The 18,306-nt window shown below is 36.6% G+C and overlaps 1 protein-coding gene across 1 annotated transcript; it reads right to left on the bottom strand.

Moving 5' to 3' along the window:
• Positions 1-777: 777 nt before the first annotated feature.
• On the bottom strand, positions 778-6,204 carry LOC132797411 (branched-chain-amino-acid aminotransferase, cytosolic). The gene is made up of 6 exons (XM_060809182.1): positions 5,718-6,204; positions 2,744-3,160; positions 2,340-2,570; positions 1,966-2,272; positions 1,750-1,904; positions 778-1,687 (listed from the first exon to the last, which is right to left on the bottom strand). Exons 1-6 carry the CDS (start codon positions 5,745-5,747, stop codon positions 1,499-1,501), a joined length of 1,329 nt encoding a protein of 442 aa, XP_060665165.1. The 5' UTR covers positions 5,748-6,204; the 3' UTR covers positions 778-1,498.
• Between the last annotated feature and the right edge of the window lie 12,102 nt (positions 6,205-18,306).

Here is an 18,306-nt window from a genome sequence, read left to right as displayed (position 1 = left end):
CACACATGTGTCCATACATCGTAATTAGGTTGTAAATCATAATCATCATACACGCCACACGTCAGCGCGAGCTGTCAAACAGCCAAATTTCCAGGTGAAATACCAGGCGAACAGAAACCAGCAGCAAGTGGCTGCACTAAGTGCTACAGTTTTAGAGCGACTGGTTCATATTTTGTGACATACTTTCAGGGTGCGATCAACTTTGCTGCTAGCTGACAGAAGCTGTTTGACATCGTGAACAGTTTTAGAGGCACTGTTTGTGCTTAACATTTCGTGGCATACTTTTGGGCTGACATTTTTTGCAGTTTATTTTTTCTCTCATAATATTCCAATGTATTTCAGGCATGGAAATTTAAACTGCATTCCATTTTTTTTGAGTGACCTCTGACGAAAGCTGTTTGAATTGAATATCTGTGCCTTCCAAAGATGTAACAATCTATTATGTATTATAAAATTTGCAAACATTAAGAACATAACTGCTTTTGTTTTTGTCGCTTTGGGCGTGTTTTGTATTTGTTTTTTTTGGTTTTTTTATTTCTTCAATTCACTTCAATAATATAATTAAATTTAATGATCGTATACATACATAATTCATAATTTGTCTAACATCTATGTACATACATACACAATAGTTTAGTCACAGCTTACTCTGCAGCTCTCCTGGCTACTTTTACCTCCAACAAACATTCATGAAAAAACAAATATTCCAGAAATGTGTCTTAGCAAATTTTTGTTAACTTGGACTCGACTCTGGCAACTTACTGACTAATAAATGCATTTGCCTCCGGTACGTTTCCAAAATTATTTTTGTTTTGTGTGTGCGTTTTTTTTTTTTGTAATTTTTTTGAATGTTTTTTAAATTTTTTTTTTGTTGTTTTTGATTTTTAGATCTGCTCTTGCTTGGGCAGTTCCTGAACTTAAGACTTTGGTTAGCAATTAAATTATTTTTAGGTTTTCTTTAAAGAATTTTGTTTGATAGATTTTGTTGTTGTTTCAATATTTTTCGTTTTGCTAATTGGAAGTAAAAGCGTGCAAAAGTTATTCATAAATTTTATGAAATCCACGTCTCTGATCTGATTTGAATTGAATTAAGTAAATTTCTCATAAATCAAAAACGAAACGAAACAATAAAAAAAAGTGATCATCAAAAAAAAAAAAACATCGAATATAAATAAATAGAAATTAGATATCAATATCGTATATAGATAGGTAAATGTATATAGTAACTATATAGCATGGGTGCAAAGCCCGGCCCTTAACTTATAGCTAATTAGGTAAGCAGCTCTATACATAAATATATATATAGCTTTTAGTATATGTGTGTTTTACGTATAGTTCGAATGTTGTGCAAACATTCATTTAAATGCAACAAACAAAAAATTCGAGCACATTTTTCAACCCAGAAACTCTCCTCTCAATTCTTCCACTTCTGACACTCCTTTCCTCTTCTCTAAAAACTATAACCTACTAATACACAAGTGCGGCACAAGTTGGATGCTTAGTCAATGACCACCGACCAGGGATGATCCACTTTGCCGTACTGAATGTCGGTCAACGTTTCGCGAATCAGCTCATGAACGGGCTTCTCCTGCTCCATGGTGGGAATATAGAGATCCTGGCCCAAATAGTTGATGCGATTGATGGGACTAACCACACAGGCGGTGCCAGTGCCGAACAGCTCCAATAACTGCAAGAAATGTAGTCAGAAATTAGTTTTCCGTATGATAATCAAGTGCTTCAACAACTTACGCGTCCTTGGTTGAGCAGCTCAGAGACCATGGGCATGGTGAAGGTGGCTTCGCGCACCTTGAATTTGCCCCACTGGCGAGTCATGGCCAGAATGGAGTCGCGAGTGATGCCCGGCAGAATGAGACCATTTAGCGGTGGTGTAATCAGTTCTTGTTCTGTAAATTAAGCAGATGTGAGTAAAAATGTTGAAAAGTAAGGAGTTAAGCAACAACTTACCTCCTTGATCGTTGACGTAGAACATGAATATGTTCATGGTGCCCACTTCGGTGAGCTGGTGATCCTCGCCATAAAGCCAGAGCACCTGTTGCAGGCCACGAGCAGCGGCCTCCTTTTGTACATTGATGGTGGGTGCATAGTTGGAGCCCATTTTGCGATTGCCAACGCCGCCGGGCCAGGCACGAGTGTAGGAGGGATCGGCAAGCAGGGAGACGGCGCCATTGCTGCCAGTCTTAAAGTAGCTGCCCACTGGGCTGAGTATGGAGTAGAGTAGCGCCGAGTCTGAGGAGGCCACACCCAACGTGGGCTGCAAAAAAACAACAGAACAGATTAGTTTAGAAATGGCCAGAGATGTTGATTTTGCTTCTACTCACATCTATGCCAATCAAGGTGGGACGAATGTAAAGGCTGGCGGCTTCTGTGTGTGGCACCCACTCGGAGTCGATGGAGAGCAGACGGGAGAGACATTGTACGAATTCCTTGCCCTCAAAGGTGGGCAGACCGGAACGCTGGGCGGCCAGATTCATGCGATTCATGTTCATGTCCGGTCGGAAGATGCGGATTTTGCCATCGACACCGCGATAAGCTTTCATGCCCTCAAACAGCTGCAACGACAGGCAACAACAGTCTCGATAAGGAACAGCGCTAATCAGATCAGATGATGATGAAGCGAATAATGATGCGAATGATGATGACGAGCATGATCCAATTGATCATTGATGATAGGCAGCGAGCAGACACACACGTGTGGCTTCTGCTGACGCACTGACGCACTCACCTCGACGGCATAGTGAAGCACTTTGGCAGCCGGATGCATGACCAGGTTCTCTAGGGGCGTAATCTCTGGTTTCTGCCATCCGCCCAAGCTCTTGTGATAGTAGATCTTGAGCATGTGATCCGTGAACAGTTTGCCAAAGCCAAGTTCCTCATCGTTGTCGGGTTTCGGTTGCAGCTGTTGCGGTGTGGCCAAGCGGACGGCCATCTGTGATGCCTTGAACATGTGTCCCAGATCCTTGTCATGCTTGATCGGCTCCGGTGCGTGTGTGTATTGTGTGTTAACCGATGCGGTAATCTCAAAGTCGGGCGTGGATGCCTTCTGCTGTTGCTGCTGGGCAGTCTTGAGGGATTGGTTGCTGCACAAACGAATCGATTGCTCGATGAAGCGTATCAAACGATGCTGGTTGCGGAAAATATCCTGCAAGGGAAGAAGAATAAACACTCGGTTAGAATTGCTCGCCATAGAATATAAAACACAAGTCAGCTATTTTAGCTGTAAGAAATGATACGTTCCGATAGCAAAACGATCACAAACAACTTGTGAAAACCGGAGTACGTTTAAATTTAAGGAAAAACTCAACATACTTTTGTGTACTACGAAAACAAACTTAAGTATAAAAACAATTGCATACTTTAATGCTTAATTCTGAATACAGCACAAAAGAATGCTTTAATTTGCGTTGAAAACTAGCAGCCGGAACAGGTCGAGGAGCCAGACAACTTTTCTAATCTATCTGCCGTGTTTCTAAGCCAGAGACACAACAACAAATCTGTAAAAATACACATAATCAAGTCTGGCACAAACAATTTCAATTGATAGGCACTTGTTGTTTTGATTTTTTTTTTCCTTCTTGTATTTCGTCGGTTCACTTTTAAGCTAACCAATTAACATTCCCATTCACTTGTATGCAAATTGACTTAGAGCCGAAAGAAAACCAATATATATCAGAGAATTTGTGCTGCATGTGAATCGAGTATTCGTTGTGGCCCCAAAAAGACAAGCGAACTCCCAACTGAACTGTAAGTCTCAGTCTCGGTCTCAGTCTCATTTGCATTTAGCAAACAAGACGAAGGCGAAACCGACAAATCGAAGACTTCAGCGTGCGCCGTTTACAACATTTATATATACGCATAGTATAAAGATCCAATTCCGATTCGGATTTCGTTTGTGGACGTCGTTCAACAACCTCTGCTTAGAACTCGCGCACCTGACGCGTTGTCTATGCGCTAAACAGACGCCTCCGAGCTCTTCGCTTTCCATTCTTCAGTTCCCTCGATTTCTTACCCCTATCCCATTATTCAATGCAGAAATGTAAGCTAATGTAGGCCACAAGCTGACTTTATGCAGTTCAAATGACAAGTGTTAATGCCCAATTACATAAAGTCCACAAAGGTAAATAATTCCACATATTAGCATCTAATTTGTGGGATCAATTCACACATATTTTCGAGGTTCAATCAGCTGTGATAAGACAGTATTAGATGAGGGATTGAACTGCAAAAATGTAAATGTTATGAATGCAATAGTTGAGGAAAGAACTGCAAATTGAATTACTCCTGTTTTAATTGTTATAAATATAACTACTCAATGAAGGGAATTCTAGATCAACACTTGAACATGTTGTTCCCATTGTGTTTGACACAATGTTTCGCGATTTCTTCACTATTTTCACACCTTCTAGGAATACTATTTCTATGTGGAGTATTCAAGGGCCATCAACGTTGACGTTTGTAGACTGTTTACATGCACACGGAATTGAGTTATTCCCCTCGTCGGATTGAAAATAGCGTCGTCATCATAAACTAATTTACATTCAGACGCAAGAGGTCAATTTTTTAGTATAGACTTGTGAACTAGGTGGCAATTATTTAATTCGAAATGCGCTAATCAAAGAGTCTATCAAAAACACTTGATCAGCGGAATTTTCAATCAAGTCTATGGCATTCTGAATATGATGATGAAATTATTGTGCGCAGTGTCTTCATGCCGGAAAACCGAAACCAAAAAACCGAATTCAAAACTAAATAAAAAAACAAGTTGAAAATGAAATAACTGAGAAACTCAAGACACACATTGCATCAGCCACGAATATTCGAAAGAAGAAAAAAATAAAAAAAATAAAATGAATAACGAATTGAATCCGAAAACTAGTTCAAGCACAAACTCTAGACATCATGATTTGTGACCCCAGAGACGGAGCCGGTATGTCTGCGACGTCACTTTAAAGCACACACACACACACACACACACACACACACTGATGGAGCTATCAATAGGCCTAGAGGCACGAGTTCCCAATTCCCGATTCCCTTATCGTTAAGCAAATCCTCACGATAAGCGTCCAGACTGCAATAAACAACTTGCTTGCTTGTTGTCTAAACATTTATAAATAAACTCGACACGAGCACATGTCACCGACTGAACACACCAAAAAAAAACTATTTATAAAATGGTACTCTTTTAAAAAAAAATACTTTCTATGTTTGCTATCACCAAAAGCGTCCCACTTGCGCGATCAACTATTTATGCCACAACTGGCAATTTTTATATGTACTTAGTTTATTCCGAAATTCCAGAATTTCTCAAAACAAAACTTCAAGAATCGTTAATTTAGAAATTCCAGCATTTTTTCAAAACAAAACTTGGAAGAAATAAAGCTAGCAAAATATAAAACTGTTTACTGATAAACTTAGCTTCTTGTTGTTTGGCTTTTTTTCGCCTGTTGCTAACTCGATGATTCGCAAGCAGATTTCTTTTGTTTCTCTACTTTTTTGTTTTAGCTTAAGTTCATTTCAATATTTATTGTTTGCCTTCGTATTCATTATATTATTATCAATAGTGGTGTTTTATTTTCGCTTGCTTTTCTGTGTTGAACCAACTGTTGCATTGTTGACTGATAACAGTCGCTAATTTTGGGTTTTTTCTCAATTTAGAGAGTGGATGGCAAGTAATTAAGCTAGCTGGCTTCACTTACCTTAGCATTAATTGCCATTTTGGTGGTCATCTTGACGTAGGTAAATAAATCACAATAAACAAAAAATATAAGACAAAGTGAAAGGAAAAGTGTTGAGAACTTTTCCGGCACACACACTCTCACACTCTCACAGAGTTACACGCGCGCTTCTCTAAACACACACACACGGCGCGAATTGTTTATGGCGTTGCAACAACAACAACAACAACAAGTTTACAAAAAAAATATATATGTATATTTATATTGTATGTGTTATTTTGCACTTTTCACCAAAAAATGTTTTCAACTTGGTGCGAATCAGGGAGCATATAAAAGACGCAATATACAACAAAAAAAAATACGATATTGATATATTTTATGCTCAAAAATATTGAGATGGGGTCGGTCTTTGGTTGTGATTTCGATAGGCTGCTGCTGCTGCTTCGCTTCGCTTTATTTTTGTCGTAGTCACACGAACGTCTGGACAGCACAGAGTCTCTGCAAGAACTGAGCTCCTGCCGCAATGCGCGCCCCTATGTATAGCCAGAGAAGCGCTCGCTGTGACGTCGGCAATTGACGACGAAGTCAACGACGAACGATCGGAACGGGAACGGGAACACGAACAAAGCGAAGGTGGCGCGAGCGTAACGTTTTCAATGCGTTCGGCTCGAATCGGATCGTTCGGCCATTTTAAGAGCGCGACCAAAGACGTAGGCGAGTCGATTGATCGGCCAAGGGAGACAACACTTGACTTCGCGAAAAGGGAGACAAGACAACGTTACAGGGAGGCAGGCAGGGAGACAGGTGCTGGGGCTGGGGCTGGTGCGTTGGCTAAGCGCGCCTACCGACCGCATACTTATTTGGAGGCAGCTTTTTGGCTGACCCGACGAACCGATCGACGACCAAAAAGCACCCGAGCCCGAGACGCGACACAAGCCAACAACAACAAACTCTCTTGCCGTCAACGAACTTCTCATACCCCGCAATAATCGATTGCTCAAAATGTGTGTACTCGATTAGTATACAATATAGAAAACAAATATGGGAATGCCTCTATGTCTTAAAGCCACATTTTATAGACCTTTATTCAATTATTATTTGAAGACATCTGCACAAAATGGGAACAACTCATAAAAAAGAATGTTTTAATATACATTCCTAAATTTATTGTTTGCAATTAGTATTATTTCTTTTTTAAATATATTTTTAAGCTCAGAATCTTTTCCTACAAAATGATTTCTTGCAATCGTCTTACGGTATTTTTTTTTATATATTTTTAAGCTAAGGATCTTTTTCTAGAAGACTTTCTTTATAAATTTCATTGTTTCTATAGTTTTTTTTTTGTTAAATATATTTTTAAGCTTTTCTTGTAATCGTTTTAATGACTTTCTTTACAAATTTCTTTGTTTCTATAGAATTTCTCACTAATTTCCGTGAATATTTTAAATATTTGCTGGACTTCACAATCTTAGGATCATTTTAAGATCATGTTTCGTAGATTCAAATTTATAAAACTGCTCATAATTCATTGCTTTACGCTTTAGCATTCAACTAAAAATTTTTTAATTGTTACTGTTTACTACAGAGTATCTTTAATTTGATCACTTTTTATTTTTGTTTTCCTTTTTTTTGGTTGTGTCTTTTTCGATTGGTTTGCAAAAAAAACGCGAAAACAATTTCAGACAATTATTTGCTTCGTTTCGGTTAAATTTTTTGCTCTCTGCTTTTTTCAAAAATATTTCTTGGCGCGTCGACTGGAGCCGTTTTTTTTTTTTTGCTGTATATTTTGTATACTACTTATTTTTTTGGGCTTTACGCGTAAAATTCTGGTTCTTTGTTCAGGTTGCGCGATTGCTCTGTGTGTACTTTTCCATTAGAGAGCAACTGTGTAGGCCTAAAGTGCAAACACAACGCTTCTTGGTTCGAATAGATATCTTGGGAATATCGTCGTTGGAAATCAATAAAATAAATAAATGAAATTAATATTATTTATGCCAGCAGCAAATGCAAAAACTTGTGACTAACTGAAAGGGATTTCGAATAAATGATGAATCATTGTTGAAGTCATAATTTGTGATTACTGATAGATAGATGATTAGCGAGCAGCTTTTGCTTGAGTCCAAACTGTTGATTGGTGTAGAACATCAACAACATATTGAAGAATAGAAAACAAAAAGGATTCAATTTGAAATTTAAGAATGATTTTCAAGCACAAATATAATGGAAGAAGAACTTTTGCTATTTTTAAGAACTTTTCTACTTCTTCTTGTGCAGATGTTCTACTATTTCGTATTAGTATTATTATTATTTGTCTAGTGAAAAGCCGAAGAAGTAAATTAGATGTCATCATTATGAATTGTTGGCATTGAAATTGCGCCATATGCCATATGCGAAACGCATTTGCGGAAAAAACAGCGAGTTGACTCTCTGACGCACACGTGTTCTTCACTTCTTCAATTCTGCTTAATTTGTTTTTGTTTTTCTGTTTTTCTGTTTTTTTAGCCAAGTTTCTACCTGCAGAAGAAGCAGGGAACGGTACTTCTATTTGTTTGTTTTTGTCTTTCCTTAAATATTTTCATCTTCTTTTTTTGTGGTGTGTTTATCGCATTTGAAATGGGAAATGGAAAAGAACAGTTTCTAGATTTTGTTTTTTTTTTCTGTTTTTTTCGCTACTGCTGCTTTTGCGTTATCTGTCACCTGGACAACATGATGTGCACATTTTGTTGTTTTTTCCTTGCGTCAATATGAGTATTTTGTTTTGGTTTCTTGTAACATATATGGTTGAATTTCCCGCTGATAACGAGTCGCGAGGTACGTTCCACAATATATGAATGAGATCAAATCTGGCATAGAAAATTAAAAAAAAAAAAACGAGCTGCTGAGTTGGGAAATTTCGAAGGAGTAAACATAGTCCAGCATTAGTTTATTAATATGAAATCTCTTTAGTAGAAAACATTTAGTTCAATGCTTACACATCAAAGAATTCCCTTGAATAATTTTATACCCGCTACCCAAAGGCTAGAAGGGTATTATAATTTTGTGCCGGTAGGAAATGTATGACAGGACGCTATGAAAAGAGAAGATATAGCCAGGTCCGTCTGTCTGTCTGTCCGTCCGTTTGAACACCTAGATCTCAGAGACTATAAGATATTGAGCTATGATTTTTTTCAACAGCAATTATATTTTCACGCAAATGTTTGCCACAAGCGTAATTTTGACAATCTGGTATATTTTGACCTTTATGGTATATTTCAAATGAAGACTTGAACGATATACCAAATAAAGCATTCGGTATATTTTGATATATATGGTATATTTCGAATGTTGTACTTTAGTGATATACCAAATATGGTATATTTCGAATGTAGTACTTTATCGATATACCCAATATGAAATTGAGCATATTTTTATAGTTTTGCGGTATATTATTTGGTATATTTTAAGAATAATACCGCTTGCTTTTATTCAAAATGAGTAGCGGGCATCTCACAGTCGAACACACTCGACTAGCTTTCTTACTAGTTCTTTGTTGTATTATATATTTACGTGTATATGAAAAATGCATTTGAAAATTGAAAATGATCTTGAACTTAATGCACTCATGCTAAGAGACGACTCATCACAAATAATGAGCCCTGAGATTTAGGTGCAATTTGCAATTAATTGTCAGAAGGGGGAAGCTGGGAAAATCAATGCGCAATGTGCCCCAAGATTCCATGAAACCGAACCCTGCGATCCCCTTTATGGATCGCCACTAGATTGGCTGATGTAACCGAAAATCATCCTAGATGACAAACAGGAAATGATGAAATAAATAATTCCCAAGAAGTTTCGCGGTCGTAAAGGAAATGCAATCTTACACATGTTATCTCTCTTACGTACGCACGACGCTCATTACATGCCTCTCCATCTCTCTCGCTCTCTCTCTCTCTCTCTTTCGTTGACTTGCGCTCTTTTGCGTTGTTGGTGAGCTCACAGATCTAGTTGATAAATAAACACTATTCCTCAGATTTCCCCCGCCTCCTTCTGATCACTGCTCTGCCTCTTATCGGCGATCACGCGATGCGCCTCTCTCGCTCTCGCTCTCTCTCTCTGTCTCTCTAGTAGATACTTGTTTGTTTGGGTGTTTTCCAATGTCAATGTACTGGACGAACTACATACATCAATGAATGGAAGCCGTGGATATGCCTAGAACATGTTGTAATACTCACAATGTTTTGTTTTGTTTTTTTCACTGGGTCAGCAGTGTGTGACCTTCATGTTGTTGTTGTTGCTGTGGAGCGTGTCAAGGATTAGCGACCTGTTTGGGCATCTAAAAACAACAAGTCGTAAATCTTAACGATAACCACAGGCAGTCGTAAGTCAGCTAAGTACTTAGGGCACAATAATAATAATACTGCCCTAATCACTACAGCTTGTTAATTCTATATTTACTCCCCTATATTATTTATATACACGTACATCTTCCACTAAATAAAGGTGTGTGCCCCTAATCAACCTAAGCAACCAACTAACTAACTAACTAACTAACTCATCATCAGCAGCCTAATCAAATGTAAACAAACTCTTCACATCTCGCATCCCAAGTTCAAAAACTCAATTTCACTTGTTTATTTTTCTTTTGAGCGATTCTAAATAAAAAAAAATACTAGATAATAAACAACTATTTTCGTTCAGTTCAGCACGTAGCTATCGTTAAGTTAAGATTATGTAAAAGGATTGATCTTAACTTATACGATCCGCATCAACAAACAAAGACAACTTCTCAAGTATAAAATATAGAGTGTTTTCAGATTGGTTCTGGGATTATCTGAATATAAACAAGATTTATCATTTCATTCCTTTCAATACTATATATAGTATATTACAAATTAAAAAAAATGGTAAAGTATTATCAATTATTTGTACCACTTATGACTTGAACAAAATAGAGCTAAACTTATTAAATATTTCCTTACTCTATCAAAATTAGCGATGAAAATTATGACTTATATAAAATATAACTTAACTCACTTAATATTTCCTTTCTACATCAAAACTATTGATGAAAATCCAAAATGATACTGAACTTTTGGTTCGCACAATAAATTACGAAGCTTTAAAGGGTTCATTTCCTGCTCAAGATAAGTAAAAAAAACAATTCTCAGACTTACTACGAACCATTCAAAGTTATTGAATTGAATTCCTTTGCTATCGATAACATGACTTGACTTGACACTTAGGAAACCCGGAATTTTATAGTTGTTTTTTTTTTGTTTTTTTAAATATCATAACACTGTAAAAATACTGCAGGCAAGCTTTGAGCTGCTGAGTAATTCAATTAAATCAAATCAAGGTTCTGGAACTTAATAGGTAAACACAACAATCAACAGGCTGAACAGAAAGATGTGAATGCACAAAAAAAGAGACAGCCAGAAAAGAAAAGAGAAGAGAGAAGAATTGCAATAGGTAAACAACAGAATATTGTGCAAATAAAATACTAAAATTAGTATATAGTATATATGTGTATTTCGAGTATTTCTTGAGTTCTTTTTTAAGTGCGTAGGCACTTCAAGTGCAAAGCACCAAAATAAACGAGCTACTTGAATTGGATATATGTGTGTATGTATGTGACATACATGCATATGTATATATACTCGAAGTATGCTATATTGTCCGATATACCAGCGTATACTAAGTATCTGTTCTGTTCTGTTATTGTCGTTGACATGGACACTTGTTGTTGTTGTTGCTGTTGTTGTGCTGTGGCTGTGGTTGTGTTGTTTATCATATGGCAAAAACAAGTTGATAAATGACTGTCATATACCAAAGTAACTCACTCGCCTGTATCTCGGTGCGAATTTATGAACTAGCGCCTATCAAATTACACAATTGCATATGAATGAGGGCTGCACGAAAAGTCAACGACCTAAAAATACAAAAATACAAAACTAAGCTAACAGGATATTGATCATGTTATGGACTTTATATTATTCCTTGAATAAAAGAGTATTTCATTTAATATTATACTTTTTTTTTGCAATTCAGTTCAAATATAGACTTTATATTATTCCTTTAATAAAAGTGTTTTTAATTAAATATTATACTTTTTTTTGCAATTCAGTCCAAATATGGACTTTATATTATTCCTTTAATAAAAGTGTTTTTCATTTAATATTATACGTTTTTTTTGCAATTCAGTTCAAATATTTTTTTTGGCCCCATGTAAAAACCCTTAAAAAGCAACTTGCTTACTATCGAACACAATCGTAGAAATAACGAATACACTTTATCGATAACTCGATTACTATCGAACACAATCGTAGACATATCGATTACACTTTATCGATAACTCGATTACTATCGAATACAATCGTAGAAATATCGATTACACTTTATCGATAACTCGATTACTATCGAACACAATCGTAGAAATATCGAATATACTTTATCGATAACTCGCTTACTATCAAACACAATCGTAGAAATATCGAATACACTTTATCGATAACTCGATTACTATCGAACACAATCGTAGAAATATCGAATACACTTTATCGGTATTTTAACGATGTGAACTTGAAGAGTTCGAAGAACTCGAAATTGACATTAAAATTGCCTGATATAGTATGCGAATTGCATTAATGATGTTTTAAAAATCATTCTTTTTTAATTTGTTGATGATTGTGATAGCTCAATTATTGATAATTTCGTGGATAAAGTTTGTTTAAATTCTGCGAAGCTGTTTTACATCAGAACAGGACTTTATCAGATGTGGAAAAAGCTGAGTGGCCTGACAAATGGAAGAATTCTTCATTACATATTTTGATTCTTTGATTCAGCCCCAAAAAGTTTTTAAAGAGCTATTTATTGGGAATTTTAAAATGGTAGTATATAACCGTATTTATTATGCTTTTCTCTTGTCAACACTCAACAGCTTAAACACTTGCCCTAGTTAAAGCGTAGCATAGCTTCGAAATTGATTGGTTTCAAACACTACGAGCGAGTCATAAATGTTTTCTATATAGAAACTGGTTTGAATGAAGCCATCGGCAACTGGATCGAGTTGTTGTAGAGGAAATTTCTAGAAAAGCCATGCAAAACACAACTTCAGCAGCTACAAAATTTCATTTCATAACAATGTTTAATCAAACATAGCAGTTAGCATTGGGACAACCCTCGCATATGAATTTCATCACTATGGTTAAATAGTTATTCTTAGTTTGATGCAAACCGAAGCTGTGGTTTGGCACTATATTCAATCAACCGATCAACTTATAACAAACAACATTTGTCAATGACTATGTGTGTGAGTGTGTGTGTGTGTGTATACATGTGTGTGAGAGGCTGTGGATGTGTGCGTTTGGAGGCGCGTTCACTAGCAACGGGCCCACTTTTTTTTTGTTGTTGCTGCTGCTGCCAGTGATTTTATTATATGCGACGCAGCACACGCGTCGTATGCGCAATATGAGAATATTTCTAGCTACTCGACGTTGTTGTTGTTGTTGTTGTTGAGCATGCTGTTGCTGCTATTATTGTTATTGTTATTGTATTTTGTTTTGCTTGTCTTCACCTTGATAACCGAAGCGCGTCATCGAGCTGTCAGCGAGCAATTCTTCGGACCAAACCCCTTCCCCTTACCATCCTCATTACCCTCGCTATCTGAGCACATTTCACGCCCAATGCGACTCACCCTGATATAAGCACAATATTAACTATTTGTTCTATGTAATTTCTTTTTGTCGTCGTTGTCGTTGTTGTTGTTATTGCTGCTTGTAGTGTAAATATTATTGTAAAGTCGTAAAAGCTAATTTATCATGTTGTTATTTTGCTTTTTTTTCCAAGTCATGTTATTATTGTTTGCGAATCTGATCTTATGATATCATTTATGATTCCCCCGGAATATGGATCTACATAAACTTGCAAGGGTTCATTTACAAATCGAACTGGGAGAATTCCCCAGTGACGTAAACATGCTAAATAAGGAAAAGTCGAAACGAATGATCCACAAGTCGATCGATCGATCGTTGATCAACATGCGTTATTGGAAACGGAATAGCATTCGGAATGAAGTGTTACGCACTTACACTTATTCACATAAGCTGACAACTATGTCGAGGTGACGTCTAGAATAATATGGAACCGCTTTTTGCTGTGCTTTTCTTGCTATTTGCGAATGCATTTCATTCATTTCAATGTGGTTAAAGGTTAAAGGGTTTCGATCGCAACGATGTAATCAAAGTCTTTGTGACAAATGTGTATAAATATTGTTGGGACTATTGAATTTACCATAATTAACAGTAATCATTAATTATTAAGTTAGCTTGCAGACTGTATTTAACGTATCCATAGATATTAAAGTATTCTGTTGAACGTTTAAAGCATTTCACTAGCGATGGGTGCGTGAGATAGCCAAACTATCGTATACCGAAAAAACTTTAATTCTAATTATTGAGAAAACTTTCAACTACAGCATGAAATGCCAGCTAAAGTACCAGCTCAACTTTGAAGTTTTTTGAAATAAAAAAAAATGTTAGGAAGTCGGTCGATTTCACATAGCGATGGTTGCGTGAGATAGTTAAACTATCGGCTACAAAAAGGAAAAATGAAAATTCTTAAAATTAATTATTAAGAAAACTTTCAAAACATAATTGCAGCTAAAGAACCTGCTTCAATCAAAGATGTTAAGAAGTCGAATTCTATTTTATTTCAAACTATATTTTTGGATAATAGTCTCAACTCTTTTCCACTTAAACTGTACACCCTTTTAGCATACGATCACGCGGTTCCTCATGCGATCTTTTCGATCCGATTATTGTACAATCTTTGGTAAAAACAAACACTTTTCCTTTCTTCTACCGCTGCTGCTGCTGTTTTTTTTATATAGCATTTACGTCAAAGGAGGTCCAAAAAGAGATACACAAAAAAAAAAGCGAACAACGCAACGCAGCACACACCCCCCACATAAAGATCAGTCAGAATGTGTGTGCGTGTGTGTGTTTGTATTTGAGAATCTTTTAGCCACGTTTGTTTGCGCATTCTTTTAGCATTTATTCGCTGGCCCCGAACATCGCCTGACGCTGCCAAAACTTAAGTAAAGAGAGGAATAAAATACTTCATAATAATAATAATAATGATATATCAACATGGCACTCATGTTGAGTACTTAGAAGTTTCCGGGCTTAGGTAAACCGATATTTATTGCGCAAATAGATGCGACCGTTCATCAAGTGCAGATAAAGCAGGCAAGAGATAAAAAAAAAAGAAGAAAAAGAAAAAGCAAACGACAAGCAAGAAAGGAAATATAAATAGAGAAAAAGATAAGTAAATAACTTTCGACAGTAACTCAGAGCACATGATCGTGATCGGATAGTATGGAGTTTGTTTTTGTTGTTGCTTTTAATTTTTTTATCAGAGACATAGCGCCTGACAATGACTATGGCAATGCGGTAGCTCATGACGTTAAGACTGATCAGTCTCAGTCAGCGATAACCGTTTGGCAAGTCATTATAATAAAGAGAGAATCGAGAAGATCAACAAAGATATATACTAAATATGTATTCTAACTGGAAACGCAACTCTTTGCAAATTTTCAAATTTTTGCTAACAAATGACTAATAAATTCGGCTCTAATGATATGGGATCAGACTTGTCCCCATCCTGTCTGGATGAAAAGCAATTAAATGCTCAACGTTTGACATTATTATCTCAGACGGTTTATTATCATATGTATGTATGTATATTTGTCGTGTTCATCTTGTCTAGTCGAGCATATGGGCTTTAGTAATTACCATAAACTAATAAACTCTTTTATAAATCGATACATTATTAAATCGATAGCATATCAACATCGAGACATCGAAAAAAAGATTAGATCAATTAAATTGTCAAAAAGGCTTTCAGTATTATTATCACACTATGATTATTGACTACTTCTTCCAAAATATCACTATTTTGAAGTGAAGTGAACAAAATTTAATTAACTTTTTTTCGTACTGAAACATTATTATATGGTATATCATATCAATGCAAGTCAATAGTCGAGCTCGCATAAAATTGACATTAATAGCATTTTAAATAAGGAATCCAATGCAAATTTCAATATCATCCAACATATTTGTATATATAATGTTATATACTCGTATTTGTCTGGCGTTTTAATGATACCTAAAAATTGTGGGCGCTATGTGATTTATTTGCTTACGCGCTACATAAATTTCACCGATAATTCTTTCCTCTTTTTCCAATAGATATAGATGTATTTCGTGCTGTTTTGCTTTCTCGGTTCGGTTCGGTTCGGTTTTTTTCTTCTAAAAAAGAGTGCTCTCAAGGCCGTCGTTTCGTTTTTTCATGTTCACTGTCGAGTTTTGGCTTTGGCATTCAAAAATAGATCATAAGATAAAAAACTTCTGCTGCGCGTTCTGTTTACCAGCTGTCCCGACTATCTCTCTAATTGATATTTTTTTCGCATTCCCAACAAAAACTACTCGACTCTTCTCCAACGTAGCGTGTTTATTTTTTTTCTGCGCTTTCTTAGAAATTCCCCATTTCTTATTTTTTTGCAGCACATTCAAGGTTAATGGCAACGACAACATCGGCCAAATCATTAACCCTGCCCTGCACCTGACATCGGGGGATGTGCGGGAGTATTTTGTTGATAATAGAAATATTCTGCTGTGTCGTTTCTCACAGTTTTATCTAAAGAACCGGTTTTTATGATCCTCTTTCGAGACAATTTTATGATCTTATAATACCTATTTTTATGGACTCGCGTTTAAATCACGTGTAGAATGCCAAATATACTGTATGTATGCAAATAAGTTGCATAATCTGAGATAACTAATAAATATCCCACACACACACACAGCCACATAAGCTGAATATGCATGTGTGCAAGTAATTCGATGAGGTCTCCACTTGCAAAGTAAACTTGGCGACACGTGTGGCTCTCGGCAAGCTCCGCATGTCACTCACTTGTTTATTTACTTAGACAAGCTTTTACTTCACTAAACGTTGAGCACACACACACACACACACATACGCAGACGAGATGGGTATATTTGTGAGTAGCGTAGAAAAAGAAAAAGAAGAAAAAGACTTACCAAACTGAATTGTGACAGCAATAAGTTGCACACTCAGCAGCGAACTTAATAATTATGTTCACACACACGATTTACGCTTTAAGCATATTCTCATTAACTTTTGCCATTGTAGCCAGCTTGAATATATTAAACTTATTTGCGCGACAACCAAATCACCACAAGCAGAGAAAATAACTGTTTTCGACGCCATGCTTTTGATATGCATAGTATATCGATAAGTCTTGGGTGGCAGGACACGATCAATTTGCATGACGTCAATGTACAGCTGTTGTATCGAATGTTGACAAATATCGTTCAATTATGCGATATCGATTATAATTGGCGCCTAGTTCAGGTATATTACAGTTGAGACCTGTTTGTTTTTGCTCGGTTTCATTTTTTACACACACACACATACCACATATACACAGACGTTGTAGTATTGCGCGTGGCACCACAGCCCTAGAAACAGTTCCACAAAAATCTGCTAGTCCAACAAAGTAAATCAGTCACAAACAGCTACAGAGACCGCGCATACGATACAAACACACATACAGACATACATACGAGCAAGTGTCCAATTTAAATGCTGCTCATATTCTGGCATGCATAGTATGTACATATGTATGTATGTATTTATGTATGCTCGTGGCTTTGTGTACATACATATATCGATACTTGTTTTCTGCTGTAAATTGCTGCGCTCTTTTTTTTTTGCCGACTTTTTAGCTCTTTACAATAGTATTTTTTCGCGTGTGTTGCGCTCTTTGCATGCTGTTTCCCTCCTGCTCCACCGTACTTGTCGCGCGATCCGCGCTCTTTGCGCTTAACGTGTTTTCTTTATTCTGATATATTGAGATATTTGTATGTATGCATATGTATGCATGTATTTTATCACACTGTGAGAGGCACAACAGACGAGCCCAGAAAATTGGCCAATCCGCGAGCACTTTGAGTGAGCGCGCCCTCGTTACGTTTCTGAATGAGAAGAAGAAGGTGGGGTGTTGGAGGTGTATTGCCGCGGGGGGTCTGGCATCTTGTAAATAAACGCATTTATTTCATTTTTTTTTTTTGCGCTGTGCGATCGGTCAATGGCGAAGACAACAATAAACCGCACGTCAATTACGGTGTGCGCGAAAACAAGTTGGCTTGTTTTTATTTTTTATAGGTTAGAATTACAGCATTGGCAACAACCTTGTGGCACAGAAATATTCGATAATGTTATCGCGTTACACATAAATATCTGTGGTTGGCCCATTTCCGATACGATTTGATTCGATGCGATGCGATCCTTTGTTTGTTTGAAGAAAATATTTAATATAAATCAATTTGATACGCTGAATTGTTACGTTTTAAAAAAGAAAAACAAATTAAATGCAATTGATAATCTTTGCTATAAATACATTATGACAGTTTGCGGTTACGCTGACGCTGAATGCAATCGGTTGTTGTATCGGTTAAAGTCAACCGTTTGAAATGTGCAAAACAGAAACTCAGCTAATCGAATGTTGATTAACTTTCTGAATTTTGTATTTGAATTTTTGTTTTAT

The sequence above is a fragment of the Drosophila nasuta genome, chromosome X (genome assembly GCF_023558535.2).
Source record: "Drosophila nasuta strain 15112-1781.00 chromosome X, ASM2355853v1, whole genome shotgun sequence".
In the NCBI taxonomy this organism is placed as follows: domain Eukaryota; kingdom Metazoa; phylum Arthropoda; class Insecta; order Diptera; family Drosophilidae; genus Drosophila; species Drosophila nasuta.
This window is presented reverse-complemented; position numbering and strand designations above follow the sequence as displayed.